Source organism: Pseudorasbora parva, chromosome 13 (genome assembly GCF_024679245.1).
Source record: "Pseudorasbora parva isolate DD20220531a chromosome 13, ASM2467924v1, whole genome shotgun sequence".
Lineage (NCBI taxonomy): Eukaryota > Metazoa > Chordata > Actinopteri > Cypriniformes > Gobionidae > Pseudorasbora > Pseudorasbora parva.
Window position 1 is genome coordinate 30,119,931 of NC_090184.1, and position 25,596 is coordinate 30,145,526.

The following is a 25,596-nucleotide window of genomic DNA, read 5'->3' on the forward strand; positions in this document are numbered from 1 at the left end:
GATTGGATAAAATTGGCATACAGTGAGGAAAATAAGTATTTGAACACCCAGCTATTTTGCAAGTTCTCCCACTTAAAAATCATGGAGGGGTCTGAAATTGTCATCGTAGGTGCATGTCCACTGTGAGAGACATAATCTAAAAAAATTTATCCAGAAATCACAATGTATGATTTTTTTAACTATTTATTTGTATGATACAGCTGCAAATAAGTATTTGAACACCTGAGAAAATCAATGTTAATATTTGGTACAGTAGCTTTTGTTTGCAATTACAGAGGTCAAACGTTTCCTGTAGTTTTTCACCAGGTTTGCACACACTGCAGGAGGGATTTTGGCCCACTCCTCCACACAGATCTTCTCTAGATCAGTCAGGTTTCTGGCCTGTCGCTGAGAAACACAGAGTTTGAGCTCCCTCTAAAGATTCTTTGTTGGGTTTAGGTCTGGAGACTGGCTAGGCCACGGCAGAACCTTGACATGCTTCTTACAGAGCCACTCCTTAGTTATCCTGGCTGTGTGCTTCGGGTCATTGTCATGTTGGAAGATCCAGCCTCGACCCATCTTCAATGCTCTAACTGAGGGAAGGAGGTTGTTCCCCAAAATCTCGCAATACATGGAGTGCAGTCGCCCTGTCCCCTGTGCAGAAAAACACCCCCAAATCATGGTGCTACCACCCCCCATGCTTCAAAGTAGGGTGGTGTTCTTGGGATAATACTCATCATTCTTCTTCGTCCAAACATGTTTAGTGGAATTATGACCAAAAAGTTCTATTTTGGTCTCATCTGACCACATGACTTTCTCCCATGACTCCTCTGGATCATCCAAATGGTCATTGGCAAACTTAAGACAGGCCTAGACATGTGGTGGTTTGAGCCATAGACTGTAAAAAAATATGGACGTAGTGTCCGGGATGTAGGCAGAGCTTGGGTGATGCAATGACTATAGACGGCAGATAAATGGCTATCTACCAGTAACCACGCCCTTAATTATGCAGAACTAAAAATTAGCCTTATAGGCCAAAACCACAATTTGTACCAGGCAAATTGTTTTATTACTTGGCCTGTTTTATTACTTGGCCTGCCCGATCGGTGGATATAAGCGCGAACCGCACACACACACACCGCTCTTCAAACATCAAGTCAAGAGAGTGAACATCGCAGAACAAGAAATGAATGTTATTTCACTATTTAAGATTCACCAGCCTGCCGACATGCTTACATTTTGGTTGCCCATCTAGAAAACACATAGACCTGGGACTCCCGAAACGCAATGAACCAACAAATAAATTATTCTCCAGCCTGTGACAGTGTGCTAAGGTATGTTCTGTTAGACACATCGCATGCACATAATCAGTACGATTTGTAACAATGCAAATTACATATAAAAAAAAAAACATGTTTTACTCACATAAGTGTGTTGCGTCATTCCTGTCGGATCCGATATAGAAGGAACAGCATTGTGCTTTAATCTCAATTTGTCTGCAAATCCATTGTCGACCTGTGTCTTGTTTACAAACGATTATCTTGCTATATCTTCAGCATGTTTACTGCTCGTTTAGCTCCTCGAGTTGGTGTGCGGGGCTACAGAAGCAGACGTACTCATTTATCTGTAGAGGCAGCGTTTCCCCCTTCTAATACGTCATTGATTTGAGAGCCTCGTTTTCTGGGCCTGGTGTCTATAAAGCTTTTTTTTACTAACAAGGAAATTTTCAGCTTCAAAATCAGGTACATCACCCCTTTAAGGTGACGCAGTTACACATTACAAACTGTAGTAATGACAATAAATTATGCATAATTACAAGTAACTAACCCTAAACCACCAAACCCTAACCTAACCGTAACTCTATAATAAGTACATGTAGTTCATTAATATTACTCAGTGCTTATGTAAGTACAGTGTAACTACATCACCTTAAAATAGTTTACCCTTTCTCTTTATTATTCCTCGAGTTGTCAGGTTCTGATATGTACCTATTGTAAAATAGTGTTTATTATGCAGAAATCATAATATAAAGTGATGTCTCCATTCCCCTCAGCTGGTTGAACTTGCTGCATTCTGAAGCAGAGACTTTCTGATAGCTCAAATGACCTAGTTAGACTTTATTAATATTGCAGTCAGCAGCACGTTGTAGCGTTGTTCTTTGGGAATCATGAAAGGGGAAATGCGAGGAGACTGACGTTGACTCCGCCCACCACAGGAGGCCGATAGAGCACAGTCATGAAGCATCATGTCTGTCCAATCATGTGGAGATACGCATCATGTGGTGCCCCGGTGACATTAAAATAGACTGAGTGCTGCCTGAGTAGAAACTCAAAGCACATTGAGATGATGTATGTAGCTCTACAGTTGTTCAGTAGGATGGTTTCAACAATTTGTGTAATGAAATAGACAACTCATCAATATGTGCAGGAGCAATGAGTCTGGCGACATTTCATACTGTATACCTTGAATGAGAGCATTTGTGGTGATGTGTTTTCTCAGTGTGAAAGCATTAATCTCAGCTGTGCATATGAGTTCTGTTCATTTTGTAAAATGAAGCACGACTGTCATTTGTTCGCCATCGCAAGAGGGTGAGAAAGAGAACGTGAATATGCAATCGTCCAGCATGTTCAACGGGCCACATTAGGGGATTCTTGTACACCATATTCAGGAGGTTTCCCAAACATCCATCATGCACTTTGTTAGTCTTGCTCTTATGCGCACTCTATCAATCATTTGAGGATTTCTGTTCCACTGAAACAACAAAAAAAAAATTCATCCTTATTTCTTTAATACTACCACTGACAGTTTTGCCATTTTAATTGGTTTAATTGCAAATATTTCTATATTTGTAGAACTCATCTTAGTGGTCTAGAAACTAAGAATTTCACTCATAAATTGCTAGTAAATTTCAGAATTAGTTTGAAAAAAATGGCAAGTTACACACTGATATAAACATGAAATACTGAAAGACTTAAATATTTATTGTATTCTTCACATTTATTTAGACCTTTTAATTTTTTTTTTACAATGTACAGTAGACCAAAACATCTGTAGGAACATGAAAAGAAGTGCGCCCAATATTTCCGTATTGTTATCGATACCCTTGCTGTTTATTATCCTGCATTGTATCAATATGGACAGTCATTTAGCCAACTCATTCTTTTTCATTCATGTTCTTAAAAATAACACATGAGTGTGATGAATGGCAAAATATAGGTCATGAGACTCTTACAAATGTAGGCCACATTTTTACTTTTTTTTTTTTTTTTTTTTTTAAATCTTAATGAAAAAATGAGAATTCCCCGCATATAATTTATTTGGACATGCACAGATTTAAATGAATACCCCCCCCCCCCCCCCCCCCTCCACACACACACACACACCCCTCCCTTTTCCACTAACTCACACTAAGCCCCACCTCATGCTTGGTATTTATAAAAATAATTTTACAAAGACTGCCACTTGGATTTTTTTATTGTATATCAGGTACAAATTATGATATTTTAACAGTGGTTGTGAAGTATCCTGGAAATCACAATTGTAATGATCCCTGGCCTGATACTTCCAGGTTTACCCTGACCGAATGAACCCTAAAAAAAAAGAGAGAAAGTGACACAGGGGAGATAAAGTGAACAGAACACTGAGCAGCTTGTGCTGAAGAATGAGACAGATGACAAACATGGGGAGAAGGCATCGAAATGGTGGCTAATGTGGAATATGATGAATTATACAAAGCTGTCCTGAGGCCAGGGAGAAAGATGGAGACAGAGAGAGAGAAATATCACAAATCTCTCCTGTGTTTTGATGTCCATGCTAAAGATGGAGGCAGAGCTGGCCATTGTCATAACCAGACGACTCAAGATAAGAGAAGAAGAGACTTGTCACAACAGAGTGGGTTGAAAAGTCTCTCTCAGAAAAAGTCTCTTTTAAAATTAGGAGAGAAATGTGGAGCGATACATCCAAACTATTAAAAAATAAGTGTGAAGACCTTTAACATCCACAGTACTACATCTCCAATACACAAAATATGCTTTAAAAAATACACAAAAAATTGAAAAAATGGTTCTTCAAGATTAAGATGTTCTTCACACTAGAAAAAAAGGTTATTTAAGTGAACCCAAAATGGTTCTACTGTGGCATTGCTACTATGACATACCTTTATTATGAGTGAACTTTGCGAAGTGGCTCTGACCTAACCACCAGATCAACACAATATGGTCCCCCTGAACCGCGCGACGAATCGAGATGTGAGTGACTCGCACAGATTATGTCACATGACTCTCTGATTGATCTTAATGGCACCGAACAGAGCCTGTCAGAGGAGTCGAAGCAATGATGCCTGAGGTGTGGATCATGCGCTGCAAACAGGAAGCAGTTTGCCAAGCTCGGCTGGCAGACGCGTTTTCGCGCCCTTACTGCTGTGTCACGCTGGCTGCACGAGCCTGAAGAGATTCAAAGGAGAGAGAGAGAGAGAGAGAGAGAGAGAGAGAGAGAGAGAGAGAGAGAGAGAGAGAGAGAGTGGCCAAGGATGAGAGAATGAGCTTATCATCTTCTCGCTAATGACAGCACATGAAATCGCAAATCATGCATTTTAAAGTGAATCCTACTCCGCGCGCACGCCGTGAGGGACGCTGTCAGCGCTCGAGCCAAATTAGCTATCAAATGAAATAGCGCTTGCGCATCCGGACGTGTTTCTCGCAACAATGTGGTGCATCAATTGTGCGTCGGATAAGACTCCAGCGATTCTTCATAACAAGCTTGTGTACTGGTAAGACGCAATGTTATGATTTTTTGGGGGGTGACACGACTGGCTGGAATTGTTTGTTATCCCGTGCTAAGTGGATTTTAGTGTGTATGTTAGAGTCGTTCATTTAAATGACCCTGTAATGAAGCATCACTATAAAAAAACAACGTAACAGCCGCGCAATATGCGTGCGCGCGAGTCCTCTGTTCATTGTAAATGGAAAACGCATCTCTAGCCGCAGAGAAAACGCTTGAGGCCAACGAGTCAGAAGAAACCACTACCAAAAAACCGCCAATTGTGCATTTAAATGATATGTTATTACGTGAATACCTGTAATGTACAGAGTTTATGAGCTTGTGCAGTGGTCTCCGTTTTTGAATGCATGTTCTTGGCAATGACTTGTAGGTCACAAGTTCCCTCAACACAGGATTGCCCTCATTTGAAAACAAGTGTAATACTGACTCACGGTTATATTTTTTTTTCTCTTTTATGAGTGCTGTACTGTACATATTTACATGACTGTTGTGTATTCAAACATTTTACAGTCGAAGGACATTTTTGAAGCTTCTATAGTCCTTTGGATTTGGTATAACCTGTTTGAACACACAAAGTTGATAGTGTGTGGTGGTTTGTTTATTGTTAATTGTTAGTGTAAATTACCATTTACATTACATTTTTAAACAGTGTCTGGAGCCCATGTTATACAATTAACAAGAAAACAATACTACACTGTGTTGAAAAATATATATACCTGATTTATTATACATAGTTATAAACGAATGTATTTGTATTGATTCAGTGATTATTAAACATAAATGAATTTAATAACCTGTGAATTAAGGGGTGTTATAATTTTTTTAATTGATATATTTAGTCAATATTAGCATACAACTTTTGTAGTAAATTCAAGTTTGTCGTCTTTAACTTTTTAAATGCCCTCAATTTAAGTAAGCATTTAAAAAAAAATTGGCTATTTTTATTAAGAGTCACCTTTTTTGGAACATTATTAGTCAGACTCAGCAAATATGTCAATGGTCTCACTTTCATTTAACTAATCAGAAAAGCTGTTCATTAAAAGCACAGTATGTAAGTTTCGCCACTGAAGGTCGCTTATTCAAAACAAAGGCATTGCTTAATGACACCGTGAATGAGCGTTGAATCATAGGAGTTGTCGCCCTTCACCTGTGGGGTAATGCAGCACTGTTTTTCTTAGTCATAATCGGATACCACAACAATTTAATTCAAGATAATTCGTTTGTTCGGCCCAGTTCAAGCAAGCTTCGCTCAGCATCTTAAACTGAAGAAAGTGGCAATTACAACTGTATTCCTGCAAGCAGTAAGTAGCGATTTTACCCACTTATTGACTGTTTAAACAATTCCAAGTACCATACAAAACTAAATAGTGTGTCTAATGACAAAGGTTAATATTATTTTGTATTACAAAATACAGCCGTAGATACGTTGCTTACAGATCGTTCACTCGATCCTTCTAGCAAATGTCACCTTTTCCACCATATAAACGATAGTCATTTGACAAGGCTATTCATTTAGTAAAAATATATATCTTTATATTTTTGAGAACTTAAGTATGTTGTTTTTGCATGCTTTTATTTCAGAGTACATCACAGTCACTGCGTAGCCTACATTGTGACTAACGTTATATAAACGTGCAATATCGTTGAGGAAAAAAGACGAGTCTAAAATCACTGGTTTTGGTTTTGTCTGAGGGAAAGAAGAGCGTTCGTGTGGTTGCCAGTTTTCAGTTAATTTAAATCCCCCAAACAGAGCTTTTCTGTGAAAAGAACACGTATACTATCTGATGTTTTACCTAAACGTGCAATCTGGCAACCATATGCAAGCGAGCTCTCTCTCGCGCACGGATGATCTAAAAACACCAATAAACAAGTAGGCTGCATTTTATCAATCTTCATTTGAGATGTTCTGCTTAAAGTGTCATTCAGTCGGTCTGTGTTCTGTCAGGACTCATGAGCCGCTTTGCTGAACAACTGAACTGCTGTGTGCTGTGAGCTGCTGAAATAAGCCAATCAGAGCAGAGCTCAACATTAATATTCATGACTCTTCCAAATAAGGCAAAAATGTGATCGTACGTGGGTTAACAAACTGGTTTGCAGAGCCAACAGCATTGTCATATGTATACTCCATTGCTACAACGTACAATTTGCAATACAAACTATTACAGGAAAACACATAGATGAAAAATAAATCATACTTACAGGTTATGGCCCGTTAACAGCTTCTGTTTTTAAAGTTCGAACTGCTCCATCTTTCAGGACAAGATGTTGTGCGATTGCTGTGTTGAACTCGCGACATTTGTGAGATTTCCTTTTCCCCCTAACTCCCCCGTCCCTAGGAAGGCTGAAAAAATTGGAACTACAATCCAGATGAAAATAACTGCGTTTCATTGGCATTGCAAAATGGCATCACCCCTCTTATTTACTATTCTCGAAGGAGGGGTTTATGTAAATATTGAACACGTCAGCGAGTCTGGAGTAAAAGCCTGTAGTTCCCTACCAGCCGTTTGCTGTAGTCCTTAGAAATTGATTTCTTTAAAAGCAAATATCTCCCTTTGCTTTAAACTTTGAACGTTGTAACTTTGAGATGTCGTTTATGCTCAAACAGCAACATTACAACAGCTAAAGTTAGAGAATTGAAATCATGTTTTACCACCCGTTGAAGTAAATTTAGGGACCGATTGTAAAAATGAGAGGTGAGTATTATCACATGGATAGGTTAATTGGCCAATCATAGTTTTGTTTTGTTATTGTACTGGCAATTATATTTTCTTCCAAATTTGGAGGAGGTGCTGCATCCGTTGCTTCTTTATAAAACTCCCCTGGCTGAAGGAACAGAGCTGTATTTCATAATGCTTCAAACCTCATGTTCTCACACTAGTACTATGAAGGACCGGATACAGCATCTAGATTTGACTCCTGTCAAAAAAAGCATGATAAAACTCCTTAGTACATTGTGTAGAAACAGGCTGTGGTGTCTCCCTAGTCTCTCTCTCTCTCTCTCTCTCTCTCTCTCTCTCTCTCTCTCTCTCTCTCTCTCTCTCTCTCTCTCTCTCTCTCTCTCTCTCTCTCTCTCTCTCTCTCTCTCTCTCTCTCTCTCCCTCACTCTCTCTCTCGCTCTCGCTCTTATTTTTCAGCTGGTGGGGGGTCTTCCGAATCCGTTAGACCTCTCATGTGAGGGGTTTAAACAGTGCTGGAGAGATTTCAGCTGTTTTACAGGCGGCTGAGAGTTACAACACTGTCAAAGAGGCACAGAGAGACGGAGTATGTGAGAGAGAATCGCTGTTCTTCAGCAAGTGTTCTGCCAGCAAGTTGGTCTTGTAGTTTTTTTCCCCCTTACTGTCGCCGTCATGATGGAAAGATCTGGAGGACTGTCATCCATTGCAATAAGGAATTATTTATTAAGCACTTCATCACTCTAGTTGCACGATAGTAAGTGAATATGTAAGGAATAATGTGCCTCCAGCTGGTTGTTATCACAGAATAAACCCCGACAAAGTAAATGGGATAGTTCACCCAAAAATAAAAATTAGCCCTGGATCTGCTCGCCCTCAATGTCATCCTCGGTGTATATGACATTCTTCTTTCAGACGAATAAAATCTGAGTTTTATTAAGAAAGTCCTGGCTAATCCAACTTTATAATAGTAGGAGTTGTAGCTCTTTTTTTTGAAGTACATCAAAAATGCCTCTGTCCGTCAAATAACGTTCTCCACACGGCTCTGGGGGGGTTAATAAAGGCCTTCTGAAGTGAATCAATGCGAATGTGTAAGATATCCATATTTAAAACCTTATAAAGTAAAGTTTTGGCTGATCGCCTGTCTTCCAGTTTTCGATTGTAACCTGGTGGTTAAGTGTTTTTCAGACACAGGATGGCATCAGACAGTCAACGACAGCGGAGTGGCACTCTATAAGTATAGATAACTTGTAGTACCCGGATGAGCGGTGTTTTATTCACTTTAGTGGTTGTTATCTGGGAATAACATACTGCTGGAGTGCACGATTGACCAATCAGAATCAAGTATTCCACAGAGCAATGTAATAAACTATATAACAGGCGGTTATTCATGTGCCTTCAGATTCAGATTTTGACCTTCAGATTCATACTCTGACCACCTATTGTCCAGTTTAATGCTATATTAAATCTTTGAGTATACTTTTATCTTTATGAACTTTTGAACATTGAGGTTCAAGGGCGATTATATATAAACCAGAGTTAGGACTATCGTCTGTATTACGTTTACGCTCACATTATGTTGCTGTTCTGTGCCGTCACGAAAGCTCATTTGAATGTGTTTTTATGCATTGCGGTTTAAAAAAAAAAGATTTTAAACTGTTGAAGAGCAATAAGTAGTGAAAGAGAACTCATATTGCTAAAGTTGATGCTCATAGAGGGTGTGAAAACAGTTTAATAAGAAGACTTTATAAAGATAGTACATTACGAAAAAAGTCTTGACGAGTCGAGCCACGAACGCTTCATGAAAACGCATCCCAGAGAACAATCTACTCGGTAACCATGTGTTAATTACCCCTAGGTTCATTTTTGAACCGGAGCTGTCCTTTAAAGTGAAACCTGCTGCTGTTCTTGACTGAATCACTTTTGTACCTTTAATGACAGATAAATAATGACTTAGATACATTTGATTACTACACGATTTCTGTAGTATTTCTTATTTCTAGTGGTTAAAGTTTTTCAGGTAGTTCTATTTCATTTGAGTCTTTGTTCTATTGTAGTTTGTCCTATTGCTTGTAATTAGTTTCTTATATTTTATCACTGACTGTTTAGGCCTACTTGTCTTCAGTAAGCTTGAGTTTTTTGTTACTTTTTTTATTGGTGACAAAAGTAATGACATTTTAATACGATCAAAAATTTGTCGTCATAACTTTATTTAAAGCAAAAATAACTATACTGTAATGTATATTGTTAACTTGAAATATAATTAATTATATTGTGAAATAAGATTTTGTCATATCGCCAACCCCTAGCACAGTGGTTATTTTGAGTGGTATATTAGTTCAGAATGCTAAAGATTTCTTCTGAGCTTTGACCTCTCTCTGTCTCTCTCTGTCTCTCTGTCTCTCTGTCTCTCTCTGTCTCTCTGTCTCTCTGTCTCTCTGTCTCTCTCTCTCTCTCTCTCTCTCTCTCTCTCTCTCTCTCTCTCTCTCTCTCTCTCTCTCTCTCTCTCTCTCTCTCTCTCTCTCTGTCTCTCTCTCCTCTTCTCTTTCTAACCCCCGGCCATGGTCCTTTCCTGTCTGTTTAATGCATTGGATTTGAACCACAGCTGTTTTATCTTTACTCACACTAATTCAGTTTATCCGTACAACAATATTTATGTTATTATTGTGTTTACATGCACAGATTTCCCCCCCCCCCCCCCAATCTATTCACTGTGTGTATATGTCTCTAGTGCATCACATTCATTCCAAACACATTTCTGCTCATTTGAAGTGGCATTTAGTTACCATAGCAGTGAGAAGCTTGTCAGTCCTGTCAGAGAAAGACACTAAAGAAGTTAGGCACCTCAGTGAATAATTGGCATGTTGTGCCTTTCTAACATGTCTAAAAATATGGAAAGAAATCTTTCTTCTCATGGTGCTAACCTAACTTGGCGAGTTCAGTGTGTTGAAATCTTGCATTAACATTTTCATGCCCATTTTAGTGTTGGGATGGGGACTATATTGTGCACACAGATGCAAAGTGAAACTGTCTTTTCTCTTTTTAAAGTAATATTGGGATTCAGATTAATATTATTAAAATGGTTCCTTTGAGTGGTGAATGTGAATCAACCTGTACAGAAACAATTAACTGGTTTACTTACACGTTTTCATTTAAAATCTTTGTATGTAAATATTTAGTTAAATGCTCCGGTTTCGAAATTGTCTAAATTATTAATATGTAAATGTATTAAGTTATGAAATGATAAATTATTGAACACATTTTTGGATCAAATGATTCAAGTTTCTAGGAAGATAATAAATATATAATAAATAAATTATATAATATGATTCTGCCTTTTTTTCTGTATAGAAATAATTCTGCTTTTTAACTCTATTTAATATATTTGGATCAGCTCCATTTGAAATTTATAAAACCATGGTTGTTTCAGTTTGCCTACTGTCTATATTTAGACACTAAATTATGTCATTATTAATCTTCCTTGAACATTTGTCTTGTTCAGACTGATCTCTGGAGTTCAAAGTAGTGTGTTACTTTTGTGTTTCAGCAGTCCTGCTATTTTAAGCCTAAAACGTTCATGTCGTCAGTGTTTCGCTCTTCTGTGCTGCTGAAGCTGTGATCCTGTTTGGTGTAAATGACAGGCCGCTTGAGGTTGTGCAAAAAAGCATGAGCATACACGACGCTCTGTGTCGTGACAGGCAGCAGTATTATTCTCCAGCAGTGTGTTCTCAAGCTGAGCCTTTAGTAATGAACACAGAGATGATTCCCATGGCCGCTTTAGCAGTTCTGGCCTGTAGCTTTCAGCAGGAAGTGCGCTGTGAATGCCAAACACTGCTTTTTGAGGGAGTGCATAAAAATGACGTACACTCTCTTTGGCTTCTGATGCTCACTGCGTGAAGAATTGTTGTTTGCTGAGTCTGCAAAATTAAAGCTTCCGGTGTTTTATTATGGTCCACTCCAGAAATAGTGACATTATGTCATATTTGGACATCTGGGTAGTATTATAATTAGCATTTCATGTTTTTGCACTTTCTAACGTGTGTTGAAGTCACGGTTGTGTTAGAGCCGATAACCTCTTAAGTAGCTAACCGACATGTAGCATGATTGCTCTTTCGGGTGACCCAAGTTCGAGTCTTGGCTCACAAACCTTTCCCAATCCAGTCCCCTTCTCTCTCCCACTTCACTTTCTGTCTACTCTATACTGCTATAAGAGAGGCAAAAAAACACCCACCAACAATAAATCATTTTTTTTTTTTTATCTTGGTTATGGCAAGGGCGTGGCATTTCTGAAACACACTCAAAGCAGTTGTCCAGTCACAACACACTGGTCCAGCCGAACAATTATAACATATTGTGCTTTTTAGAAGGAGGGGCTTCATAGAGACAGAAACTAAAGAGAGCATTACTGATAGACTGGGAGGAGAGGTGCTGCAGCAATGTAAAATTTGTGGAAAAGAATATTTTTTTGAACATTCAAGCTAAATCAAGAAATCTAGATTATATGGCCTCTTTAAAGGGATGATTCCCCCCAAAATGAAAATTCTGTTATCATTTACTCACCTTCAAGTTGTTCTAAACCTGTACGAATTTCTTTCTTCTGCTGAATACAAAAAAAAGAGATTTTGATGAATGTTGGAAACCAAACAGTTGATGTACCGCATTAACTTTTTTTAATAAGAATTAAAAAATAAATTAAAAAATCATACTATGGAAGTGATTGGGTTCCTTAAATTGTTTGTATAAGCACGTGAATAGGCTAAATGGTGAGCCCTGAGTAAATGATGACATTCATTTTCATTTTTTGGGTGAACTAGTATCCCTTTAAAAACATCCTGCAGCGACACATTCTCACTGTCTCACACCTGTACCTGCATGACAGCAGAGATGCACATACAGTACTCTCAAGGAGACAGATGACTCAGAGACTCCTGTTACCACTTTACATTTCAGGAGGAAGCCATGTGCCTGAGTGTGAATTAAGTCTAATTTTAAAGCATCCAATTTTACAGGTGCAGTGTAACTGTGTGCCAGCGTCAGATTTAAAGAACTAGTACACTCAATTACATTTCTGACAAAGTACAACCATCCTCTTTTAATTCGAAATTTGCACTTTAGCTCTTAAAGGTCCCGTTCTTCGCGTGTTTTCGAAGCTTTGATTATGTTTACAGTGTGCAATATAACATGAGTTCATGTTTCGCGTGTAAAAAAAACAGTATTTTTCACACAATTTACTTATTTGTACAGCGCTGTTTTCTCTGTCCTAAAAACGGCCTGATGATTTCCTTGTTCTATGAAGTCCCTCCTTCAGAAACACGTAACGAGTTCTGATTGGGCCAGCGCTTTCCGTGTTGTGATTGGACAGCAGCTTAGTGCACATTGCCCGGAAAGGTCCCGCCTCTTACCATAACGGGGAGATGCAAGCGCTGAATGCGCGCTCTTCTCCACGTGGGAGAGCAAGAAGACCACGCCCCCTACTTTGCGTGTTCTTGTGGATGGAGGGTTAGTCAACAAACGGTTCTAGTGACGTCATTCATGCCAGGAAATGCAGGGGTGTAGTCCAAACCAGCCGTTCGCTGCAGGCTTTGAAAGGGAACTTCTGTTAAATAAAATATCTGGCTTGGCATTGAACTTTGAGCTTTATAATTTTACAGGTATTATTTATGCTCTAACAGCAACTTTACACACTAACTAAAGTTTAGAAAAATTTAGAAAGAATCGCGAAGAACTGGACCTTTAAAGGAATAGTTCACTCAAAATTAAAATTCTTTATTTCCTGTCATAATTGTATGAATTTTCGTTTTTCTGTGGAACATAAAAGAAGGTTTTTTTTTATAGGAAATTCATTACATGGACAAAAGCCATGGCAAAAGTTTTCAAAATATCTTCTTTTATTTTTCACAGAAGAAAGAAAGTCATACAGGTTTTAGCATCATGATTAAAGGGGGGTTGAAATGCTGTTTCATGCATACTGAGCTTTTTACACTGTTAAAGACTTGGATTCCCATCCTAAACATAGACAAAGTTTCAAAAACTAATGTTGGGCGTTTGATGGAGTATTTCTGTGTCAAAAATACTCCTTCCGGTTTCTCACAAGTTTCGGAGAGTTTTTTTTCGAGTATGGGTCTACTTGACGTCGATAGATCGGAAGGTCCTTGTATGGGCCGTACGGGCTCTTCTCCCGGTAGGGTGCGCGCGCGCGTGATTAGAGTGAGAGAGAGGAAATGCACGCTGTAAACAGTCTCTCAGGTGCAGATCCAGTCGTCCGTGAACACTTATGTCATGCGCCGCGCTCCACTTTATTCCTATGGGTGACGTCGAGCGACTTCAACGCTTCAGCACAGCATTCCGGGAAGGCAGCGCTGCATTTGAACCGATTTGAACGCAGAAATGACGGGAAGCTTCACAACATCGTTTCAGTCACGTCTCAAATTGGATTTACACGCTACTGCTGTCACAGGACTTCACCAAATCATACCAAAGAAGTGTGTTTTTGACGGAGCGGTCCCAGCGATAAAGGTTCGGTGCTTTGGAAGCAGCCGGTGAGTTAAACTGCTTCAAATGTCTGTGCTGTTGGCTACCGTCGCATGAGTAAACATCAGTAAACGACACGATCGCGTGCTTCGTCATTCAAATGCGCTAACGGTTACTCCATTGTTGTTCTAATATAACGTTACACTAGTCTGACGTGCAAAACCGTTTTGCTTGCTACTTCTAAGGTCTAGTCACATACAATAGTCCATAAACCGAATCATGTCCTCATAAACTGCGAGTAAAGACACAGAAATGTTGACAGGCCACTAAATACAGTACATACCACAGAGACGGACGTCCTGATGTTGCCGTTTCTCCTGTTCAATTTATTTCTGCCTCAGATTTGATTCTGGATCATTATCTGTATTAGCTGAGATAGCCATGGGTTTCTCCACGCTTGAGGACGTCACCGCTTTGCGCGCTTGTCATTCTTTAGCTCCGCCCACACGATACGCCCGTTTTTTTCCGGAAAGACTCGGTACAGCCTATATTTCTTTTATAAATATGATAAAACTAAAGACTTTTCGGAGATATGAAGGATGCAATACTACTCTATAGGTACTCAAGATTGACATGAGATTGACTGAAACTGAGTGTTTCACCCCACTTTAAATAATGACAGAACTTTTCAGTAATTTTTGAGTTATCGCTTTAAATTTCAATCACATTCATATTTATTTGCACATGTGTTTCTTCCCTCTATACTAAATAATGTGAATGACTATGCTTATGACTGTATGCAAACAAAGATGTGTATCATAACATATTTTATTAATATTTTTTATTATACGGCTTTAGATGCCTTACATTTTTTCAGTATTTTTTGATGAATGAAAAAATGACATAAAATAACATTATAAAAGTTCTTACTGTAAATTTTGTGCATTCTTGCTAAATTAAAGTATTAATTTCTTTTAAAAATATATATTGACCCCAAACCTTTGAACAATAGTGTTCTTTTGGTAAATAGAAAAGAAAAGCTGGAATTTTGAAATGAAGATCCCACCCACAAAATCTCTTTCAACTCAAGGCTAGTGATACTAGACTGATATGGTGGAATTACTGTAATTCTAAGCCTAAACTAATTTAACATGATTATAAAAATCGATAGAATTGATAATGAAATAGCTCCTAGCTGTGTTACACCAGCCCCCATCTCCTGTAGCAAAGATAAAAGCTCTGTTCCAAAACCTAGTGTGCTGCCTACGGAGGCAACATTTTAAGACATCACATGGCTGTTCCAGAAGGAAGGCAGCTTAATTATACCGCCTCCTACATTGTTTAGGCCGAATTCTAAGGCAGCATCTCATGTATCCATTGTAGAGAAGGCAATTCTATAATGCATTGCAATGAGCTCTGTGAAAAAGAAAAAAAATCAATCCAAGATGGTGAAAGAGATGAGAGAATTATAAATAAGCTTATATCATTAATCTGATATTACTATTATTATTATTATTATTATTAATGTTTTTTTGTTGTTGTTTTTGCTTGGAGTACTGTGGCGTTAGCTTAGCAGCATCCTAACACTAAACTCGAGTCTGAAAAACGAGTCTCTTTTTGGTGCTACACCCACAAAACATGGCCCACTGTCTACTAGTGTAATTTGTAGAGTAAAAGTTGTTGATTACGTTCCGATTGTGTATATTTGATTTTTGCTGTGGATTGCTTGTGGTTTGTGGTGAGATCGCAGTGACACACATAAATTGGTATAGATTTACACAGAACTAGCTGAGGAAACAATTCAATAACCCTTCAGAGATCAATGGCGCACACTCTGTCAGTCTGCTTTTTGTTTGCTAGGTTTTTTATAGCTTTTTCTAACAGCTGTACATGCTTGCAGGATTACATAAAATATTTGACATAAATATTGTGGACTTTTTAACCTAATGAATGTCAATTACTATAAAATCATGACAGAATGATTGCAGAGTGACAATTTTAAAGTGCACTATTGTATAATTGCAGATAAATGGTATACTGATATAGTGACATTAGCACAATGCAAGATCATTCTATTGGAAAGCAGATGGCTCTTTAGATAATGAAGTTAATGGTGCTGCTCATTATGACTTTATTATTGGTTTTATAGATCAAGCTAAAGCTGTGCTAATGTCTGCTGATCCTGTATATTTGTGCTGAATTACTTGTATTGTGTATTTATTTGAATGTGATTGGCTCATGCACTTCTATAGTGTGAGAATGTGAATTACTGTATTTTGTATTGGTTACTGGGGCACCTGACAAAATTATAATTGCAGTTTCTATATTGTCTGCATTTCATTGTATGCAAAATTACCGTGTCCTAAATTGTAGTGTGTTAAAAGTGTTCCGGTGGCCATTTCTGATGGATCTGTGCATGTTTTTGAGCTAATATTGCAGAATCACTTGGTTGTCTTCCTGTTGATGAACGTTTTCTTTTTACAGGTTACACTTATGCTACCAAATGCATATAGCATCGTTCTGAGTGACACTTTCAATTAACAGCCGTTCACTGACTCGCACGGAAATATTCCTTTCTGTCAGCGTCTGCCCCACAGGCGATTTCATGAAAATACAAGTGTACACAAACAGCTAGTGCACATGCATGTTTTGCTCTTAGTACATTTCAACCTTCAGAAAGGGTTCCTTATCTTCTTCTGTGCTGTCATGTATTAAATCAGATATCTATGTGAAGAATTACAACAAACAGCATCTGCTAAGTGAATAAATGTAAATATAATTTTTCTCACCCTTATGTTGTTCCAAACCTCTATGACTTTGGCCCTGTCCCAAATGGCACCTAAACACTCACAGTCTTCCTAGCAGTCTGTACTTCATGACGTAACGGTGAAGAAGTCTGCTGCGCCACCAGTGCACCACATTAGTTCATCGAGGGTACATATTGGTCGCAAAGGGGGCGCTCGCGAGCACCTTTCTGAAACCTTAAGTGACAAATGGGACACCCTACGGTCTCAGACACGTGCACGTGGCAGCCATTGTAAGTCTGCAAGACCAAAAGTGCATGAATTGTGCCATTTGGGACATGACCTTTCTGTATGATACCATGGCCTCTCTTTTCAATGAAGGTGCATGGGGACTAGGGATGTCAACCTTCTAAAGGACAACAAAAAAAGTCCATATGACGCATGCAGTATATTTGTAGTCTTTTGAAGTGAGTCATTATTCACTAATAATCTTTCCTTTTTAGCTGTTAAAGGTGCAGTATGTAATATTGACAGCTAGCGGTTGAAATGGGCACTGCAGTCCTATCTCAAAATATTGGTGAAGGTTGTTTCTCCCGCCCCTTCCTCCTCAGACTCGACGCTCTCGTTGGTTGCCTTTTTGAGAACATGCAACAGGAACGAGTGCAATTGACAGTGGAAGGCGACGAGTCACTGTAAGTTGATAAGTTGATTTATCCACATTTTAATATGCCTCTGGATAGAGCTTTTTAGATGGATGCTGAGGCAATACGCTGTGTTTTCCCCCAACTGGTAACCCAGGGTGTCAAAATGCTGTCGAGTATATTATCAGTGGGCCGGATCACAGAACGCACATTTCAAAGTAGAATAACTTGCTATAACATTGTTTTTCTAGAAACACGTTTCCTAAATCTCTGCAAACATGTTTTGGAATTTTTGTGCTTTAGTACAGTCAAAAAAGTTACATACAACACATTTAAACTACGGAGCCCTGCACATGAAAAAAAATGCAAGATGTTGAGGCCACGAAATGACTAATTTAAAACGAGGGAACAAATTAATACAACATAGACACAATTTACCTAAAATGGGGAAATTAGGATTAAGTTTTTAAAATATTGTGGCCACAATATTTTCTTTCAGTCTGATTTGGGTTTGTTTTTGTGAATTGGATCAAAAAATGCCTCAAAAATATGGATTATTTAGATAATGGCAGCTTTAGTTCACTATTTAAAAAAACATTAACATATTTCAATGTGAATGTTTTTGTTATACACTTTTGTTCAAAAGTTTGGGATTAGAAAGATTTTAAAAAAAGAAAGAAATAATACTTTTTTTGGTAATGATTCTGAAAATGTAGCTTTGCCATCACAGGAATAAATAATGCTTCACAATATTACTTTTTGTACTGGATTAAAAAATCTTTAAACTTTTGAACATTTGTGTATATTTATTGTTACAGGAATCAATAATGTGACGCGTTTGCACGTGTGCCTTTCTGTGACTTGCCCCGGAAGGTGGGGAAAGCACGGCACACATGCACCATGTGACCGGGATCCTACCACAGCTGCATATTCATCATGAGCAAACACACATACACACACACATACAGTACATGCACATATCTAAAGTCACTCATGCTGATCACCGCAAGATTGCACAGCTGGCCTACTTGGCACTATTCCTGGACACACATTACCATACACGTCCTGGACAGGAGAGAAAGTCGGAAGGGCATTTATTGCCATGTGTGATTGAAAGAGAGAAATAGCAGTTGTAACTGCTGCCTTTTGGTGGAACAGTATATATTGCGAAAATCTAGGCTGTATAATAATCATACATTGAATGTTAAAGCGTGTGGCGGTATATAATTTCACTTGATTGCTGTTGAGCCGATTGTTTTGAAGCTTTGCTGTTGCTGGCAAAACTGAGCCGTTGCCGTGTTGGTAGTTACCAGTCCCCTGGTGTGAAGAGATTTGTAACGCACAAAGAGAGAGAGACTGTATGTGTGTGTGTTGCTACTGTACTGCTTGTAAACTGCATCGGCTCTGCAGTAATTGACAGATTGTCGATGCGGTCATCAGGAAACTCACTGGCATGATTCAGCTGATCCCAGAGCAGATCTTACACAAACACCCGCTCCTTATCACACCACTGCAGACATCATGTGTGAGTGTGTGTTCACCTCCTTAGCTGTAGCTTAAACTGCAGCTATGAGCTCTCCACGCTTCCATCGAAAGACTAAACTCCTGCACAGGGCCCACGCCTATATGTGAGTAGAGAACTGGAAAAAAAATAGAATAATGACTGATAATGCTTTTTACGACCAGTACTCATGCAGAGTATTTTTAAGTGTCTGATATTAATATTTAACCAATATTAATAGTTTATTTGTGTTTTGTGGCACAATACTAAATTAGACTACAACAATAAAATTGTAGCATAATAATAATTTTTAGAAGTAATAGTATTGTTATTGAAACTGCAAAGTTTTATGATAATAAAAAAAAAAAAAGAAACTTGGCTGATTGGAAGTTGAAAAGTAAATATAACAGTAAACAGTTCTAAATAATATCCTTAACCAATTTTGAAATAATTTATTCATGCTTTATGGCTACAAAAATAAAAATTACAAAATTAACATTATTAAATGTAAAATATAACATTATATTTATAACATTTATAAATTATATAATGTACTTTTTGCTAAGTTGTCTTGATATTAATATATACATATATATGCTGACAACAGGAAGTGAGTCATCACAATACAGTACACCTGCTTCAGGGAGAAGGAGATACTGAAGTTTGACTTGCCTTTATACTCCTGTTCATTCTTTTTCATGCTTGTCTCTTTCTCTCTTGCTCTTTTTCTCTCTGAGTCATTCCGGGTGACTCAGTTCTTATAATTTTTGATGCCTGGCATCTCTTGTTGACAGTATGCCACACATGCCACTGTTTTTCTCTTCCATCTCTCTCTCTCTCTCTCTCTCTCTCTCTCTCTCTCTCTCTCTCTCTCTCTCTCTCTCTCTCTCTCTCTCTCTCTCTCTCTCTCTCTCTCTCTCTCTCTCTCTCTCTCTCTCTCTCTCTCTCTCTCTCTCATGCCCTCTCTCTGTTCCTCTTTCACACTCCCTCCATCGTCTCTTGTTTCTCTCGTTCTCCTGTATTCCGGCCAGATGGCTGAGTCCTGGCTGGGTTGCATATGGGCATTTGAAATGCTAATGTTGGTTAGTGTGCTAATATGTTTGTCTACACTGATCAGTTTCAGTGCCAAGATTACAGACTTGTTTTAGTCTCAAATTGTCAACAGATAAGACCGTTTCTGGCAGTTGTTGACCTAGAGCTCATTCTCCATCTCGCTCTCTCTCTCTTTTTTCCCTCTCTCAGTGTGGAGGGAGATCCTCAGTGCCCGGATACAGCTAGCTTTTCCGACAGCACCTGCAGTCAGGGCCCATACCTGGGCAACTCGGACCGCTACGGGAACATCCGAAACATTCCTGGCCCTCAGGGGCCTTCTGGGGCCACTTCAAGCCCAGCGAGCCTGGCCTGGGCGCAACGGACCCGCCACCAACCCGCCAGTCTGGCACTCCGCAAGCAAGAGGAAGAAGAGAGCAAGCGCTGCAAAGCGCTCTCTGACAGCTATGAGCTCTCAACGGACCTGCAGGACAAGAAGGTGTGGATGCATGCCTCAAGAAACACATACAGTGCATCCGGAAAGTATCCACAATGCTTCACTTTTTTCCACATTTTGTTATGTTACAGCTTTATTCCAAAATGGATCAAATTCATTATTTTTTCCCTTCACTCTACAAACAATACCCCATAATGACAACGTAGAAAAGGTTTGTTTGAAATCTTTGCAAATTCATTAAAAAGAAAAAAGAAAAATCACATGTACATAAGTATTCACAGCCTTTGCTCGGTACTTTGTTGAAGCACCTTTGGCACCAATTACAGCATTAAGTCTTTTTGCGTATGTTGGTTGGCACACCTATTTTTGGGCAGTTTCTCCCATTCTTCTTTGCAGGACCTCAAGCTCCATCAGGTTGGATGGGGAGCGTTGGTGCACATCCATTTTCAGATCTTCCAGAGATGTTCAATCTGGTTCAAGTCTGGACTCTGGCTGGGCCACTAATGGACATTCACAGAGTTGTCCCATAGCCACTCCTTACCATACAGGCCTGATTGGTGGAGTGCTGCAGAGATGGTTGTTCTTCTGGATGGTGCTCCTTCCTCCACAGAGAAACGCTGGAGCTCTGTCAGATTGATTATCGGTTTCTTGGTCACCTCCCTGACTAAGGCCCTTCTCCCCCGATCGCTCAGTTTTCTCAATGCTGCAGAAATGTTTCTGTAGTCCTCCTCAGATCTGTGCCTCGATACAATCCTATCTCAGAGGTCTACAAACAATTCCTTGAACTTCATGGCTTGGTTTGTGCTCTGACATGCACTGTTGATGTGCAAGGTGAGCTAAAAGTTGTGTTCCTTTCTAAATCATGTCCAATCAACTGAATTTACCACAGGTGGAATCCAATCAAGTTGTAGAAACATCTCAAGGATGATCAGTGGAAACAGGAGCACATGAGCTCAGTTTTGAGTGTCATGGTAAAGGCTGTGAATACTAATGTACATGTGATTTTTATTTTATTTTATTTTTATAAATTAGCAAAACTTTCAAACAAATTTCTTTCACATTGTCATTATGGGGTATTGTTTGTAGTATTGAGGAAAACTATTTAAATATTTAATCCTTTTTGGAATAAAGCTGTAACATAACAAAATGTGGAAAAAGTAAAGCGCTGTGAATGCTTTCCGGATGCACTGTATAATCCTTATGGTCATTTGTCAGCATTTAGAGTTGTGTATATTTCTAAGTATGGTTTGCTCTAAATTATTTTACTGACTAAAAATCAAAAAAAAAATTAAAACTTGGGAATCGGAAATTGGTCAATGTTGTTTTTTTCCAGATGTAATAATTAAATAAAAGATGCATTTAAATAAAAATCATACATACAAAGACTTAGGCCAAAGTATACTTCGGCCGCCCACGTCCGTGCACCATCCGTGTGCTGTAATTGGTATAACGGTCCTGATATCATAATTTAAAAAAAACTGATATTCTAGAAAAAGAAAAACTTGCTTTGTCAATATATTAGCTTTGTTTGAAAAACTTTTGAAAAAGATGTGGGAATCTTGCATAGTACAGGAATGTATCAGAAGGTTATACTATAGTCTTTTTTTATACTATGGAATTGTGTACAGTATATCATATTAATGTATAATGGTGTTTAAACAAAATCATTGTGCCATCTCCAAAACACAATACCATGTTTTAATATTTGTTTAAATATGTTAAATGTATGTTTAAATTTTATATTAAAAAGGGGGTGAAACACTCAGTTTCAGTCAATCTCATGTCAATCTTGAATACCTATAGAGTAGTATTGCATCCTTCATATCTCCGAAAAGTCTTTAGTTTTATTATATTTATAAAAGAAATATAGGCTGTACCGAGTCTTTCCGAAAAAAACCGAGCGCCTGGAGGCATATTGTGTGGGCGGAGCTAAAGAATGACGAGCACACACAAAGCGGTGACGTCCTCAAGCGTGGAGAAGAAAACGCTACCCAGATTCAACTAATACATATATGATCCAGAATCAGATCCCGAGGCTGAAATTAATTGAACAGGAGAAACAGCAACAGCAGGACGTCCGTCTCTGTGGTATGTACTGTATTTAGTGGCCTGTCAACATTTGTGTGTTTACTCGCAGTGTATGAGGACATGATTCGGTTTATGGACTATTGTATTCGACTAAACACTAGCAGTAGCAAGCAAAACGATTTTGCACGTCAGACCAGTGTAACGTTATACATAGAACAACAATGGAGTAACCGTTAGCGCATTTGAATGACGAAGCACGCTAGGTTTAAACATAAACGCTAGGTTTATGTTTGTGTGGTTTTACAATAAACAAACTGACACCTATAGTGGTCAGCTAAACAAATGTATTTAAACACACACCATAGATCGCATGCTCCATTGATAAATTAACTAACGTTATACACGATCGTGTTGTTTACTGATGTTTACTTACGCGACGATAGCCAACAACATAGACATTTGAAGCAGTTTTACTCACCACGCACGACAGTGAACCTTTATCGCTCGGACCGCTCCGTCAAAAACACACTTCTTTGGTAACTTTTGATTTCGTGAAGTCCTGTGGCCGTGTGACCGTGGAGATGCGACTGAAGCGTGATGTGACACTTCAAATCGGTTCAAATGCAGCGCTGCCTTCCCGGAATGCAGTGCTGAAGCATTGAAGTCACTTGATGTCACCCATAGGAATAAAGTGGAGCGCGGCGCCACAGAAGTGTTGCTCAGATGAGTGGATCTGAACCTGAGAGAGTGTTTATGGGTGTGCATTTCCTCTCTTGCTCTAGTCACGTGCGCGCACCCTTCTAGGAGAAGAGCCCGTACGGCCCATACAAGGACCTTCCGCTCTGTCGACGTCAAGCCGACCCATACTCGAAAAAAACTCTCCGAAACTTGTGAGAAACCGGAAGGAGTTAGCCTAGAAATCTAGACGCACCCTAGCGGCAGCAAATTTAATTTGCCCGCAAGTGTGGTCTAGCAACTCTCAATTCCTATCTGAGCTGTATTCCTCAGAATCTGGACGGCCCAATCACATCGTGTAGGTTATAGAGTCGGCGGGCGGGGCCATAATGACGACGGCCAAGTTGCGTTTGCGTGCTTCTAGTTACACAGTCTTCTAGTAAACACAGAAACTGGCAAACGGCGGCGGTCTTTTGAATCAGCTCTGCCCGCGCCTCCGGAAGACTTTGAGTTAAGCTTTCCTCTGAAAAAAGAACAAAGAGCGGCACTGAAGTCATTCTTAAAAAGGGAAGATGTGTTCGGAGTTTAGCCGAATGTTTAATCAGTCAGCGAGCTCCCCCTTCACCGTCATTGCTCCGGTTGGTGTAGCGCTATCCTATCGCGTGCAGAGGGAGTTTGAAAGACAACCGTTTTTCCCGCCCCTCGGATTGAGCCCTGTCTATGGTGAGTTTCCAGACCAAACATCTTGATGTGGGTCTGGCTTGTCAGGCTAGGAAGGAGTATTTTTGACACAGAAATACTCCATCAAACGCCCAACATTAGTTTTTGAAACTTTGTCTATGTTTAGGATGGGAATCCTAGTCTTTAACAGTGTAAAAAGCTCAGTATGCATGAAACAGCATTTCAACCCCCCTTTAATCTTCAGTTTGTCAAACACTGTCAAATTAGCTTGTTTTGTGCTGGCTTAATGTTTGTCAAAACTCTCAGCGGCAAAAACAGCCCATAGGAAAATCTACTTATCATAACATGTTTGTGTTTTAATGTGCATGGAGGCCATCTTATAAGCTTTAAACTACAGTCATGCCTCAAATGTACATAATGTCCTCTGGTCATGTTAATGGGAAGCCAAACCTCCATCGTCTCACATAACGGAAGTTGGGATTGCAGTCATGATCTAGATCGTGCTGTTATGTTTGCATATTAATACCACTGATTTCTGCATTGTGGAATTATCCACTCATGGAGGAGGGACTGAGACTTAGTCACCTAAAAATAATCACATAAACACTCAATTGAAAATACTGCTATTTACAGAAATACTGCTGATGACTATTTTTTTTTCTTTTATAATTATTGAGCAACATTTACATTAAATTGAGTCATTTCCCAGATTGTTTCAGGTTTGATTGGTAAAGCATGTAGACAGTACATTATTAGGTTTAAAGAACAATGCACCACGTCTTGTCTTTTCCATTCCCTTTTCATGCTCTCTTTCTCTCTGTTTTCCTTTTTATCAGGTGGAGATGCTGGAAAGGAAGTATGGTGGTTACTTCCTGAGCAGGCGAGCGGCTCGCACGATTCAGACAGCATTCCGGCAGTATCGCATGAACAAGAACTTTCAACGGCTGCGTAGTTCCGCCTCAGAAAGCCGAATGACTCGTCGGATCATCCTGTCAAACATGCGTTCGCAGTACTCGTTCGACGAGCGACAGCCACAGGCAATATAACAGTATAATGGTTAAAGCCTGCACTAATAGGAAAATTAAGCTTGACTGTCAGATATTTATTCTGTTTTATGTGATGTTTAGGTCATTTTAATTCCTGTTTTTAATTTTAATTATTGCTCAGGTTCAGCCCCAAATGCCCCAGCAGCAGCAAGGTCGATATACCAGCCATCACACTTCGACTCTAGGAACAGCTGGTCAAGCAGGAACCGCAGACACACAGCAGGATACTGACTCACCTGGACACTGTCCTTCAGATAGAGAGGAGTACTCGCATGCAGATGACGCCTTCAACAAACAGGTCAGAGATGAGTGAAATAGTCATTTTAATTAATTTCAGTGCAGATGACATACAGATAGGGCTCCAGACTGTGACAAAAGGGTCACATTGCAACCTTTTTTTCTGCTGGTGCAACTGAATTTTGTTAGAGGTCGCACTGGTTTACACATTCGAATCAGAATTGTCAAATCTTTCTATAGTCGACTGATAGTCGAATCATGTACGTCTGTGCGTGAATAGGTTGGGAGGGGCACGACACTAGTCAGCAGGAGGGTAAAACTATTTTTATTTTCCTTTACACACTGCACACAGCAACAACTTTTAATGAAGTGACCAAAACTGCCTGCCAACTGACAGACGAACTGACAATGGCTTTCTTATTTAGGTTTAAATAAAAGGTAATGTGGTGGATACACATTCGTAAAACCTTTTCTCATAACATTTTAAAGCCGCAATCGAAATACAGAACATCACACAAATATATAAAAGAACATTTTGATAAATAAACCTAAAAAAAATACCTGCCTAGAGAGGAAAACACTTTGAGTGCGTTTACATGCACTTTCTTAAGCCAAATGTGCCTAAAGGTGGTTGCACGCCGGATCAAAGCTCAGTG

General features: G+C 39.2%; 1 protein-coding gene and 1 long non-coding RNA gene across 8 annotated transcripts in view; one reads left to right on the plus strand and one right to left on the minus strand.

Moving 5' to 3' along the window:
* The window catches only part of LOC137038882 (IQ motif and SEC7 domain-containing protein 1), a 123,965-nt gene that overhangs the window by 53,985 nt on the left and 44,384 nt on the right, over positions 1 to 25,596 (plus strand). For 4 of the 7 annotated variants that reach the window (XM_067413887.1, XM_067413880.1, XM_067413882.1 and 1 more), the window contains 3 exons: positions 20,030 to 20,315; positions 24,494 to 24,694; positions 24,825 to 25,001. In XM_067413887.1, the coding sequence (XP_067269988.1) occupies positions 20,030 to 20,315; positions 24,494 to 24,694; positions 24,825 to 25,001 (664 nt within the window). Of the gene's footprint in view, positions 1 to 4,413; positions 4,748 to 17,256; positions 17,338 to 18,026; positions 18,915 to 20,029; positions 20,316 to 24,493; positions 24,695 to 24,824; positions 25,002 to 25,596 lie in introns of those variants that run through there. The other 3 variants (XM_067413885.1, XM_067413883.1, XM_067413884.1) reach the window with 3 other exon arrangements.
* Positions 3,437 to 18,864, minus strand: LOC137038885 (uncharacterized). Its single transcript, XR_010897570.1, has 4 exons — positions 18,736 to 18,864; positions 6,958 to 12,030; positions 4,136 to 4,421; positions 3,437 to 3,569 (listed from the first exon to the last, which is right to left on the minus strand). It is a non-coding gene; the product is annotated as an uncharacterized lncRNA (long non-coding RNA).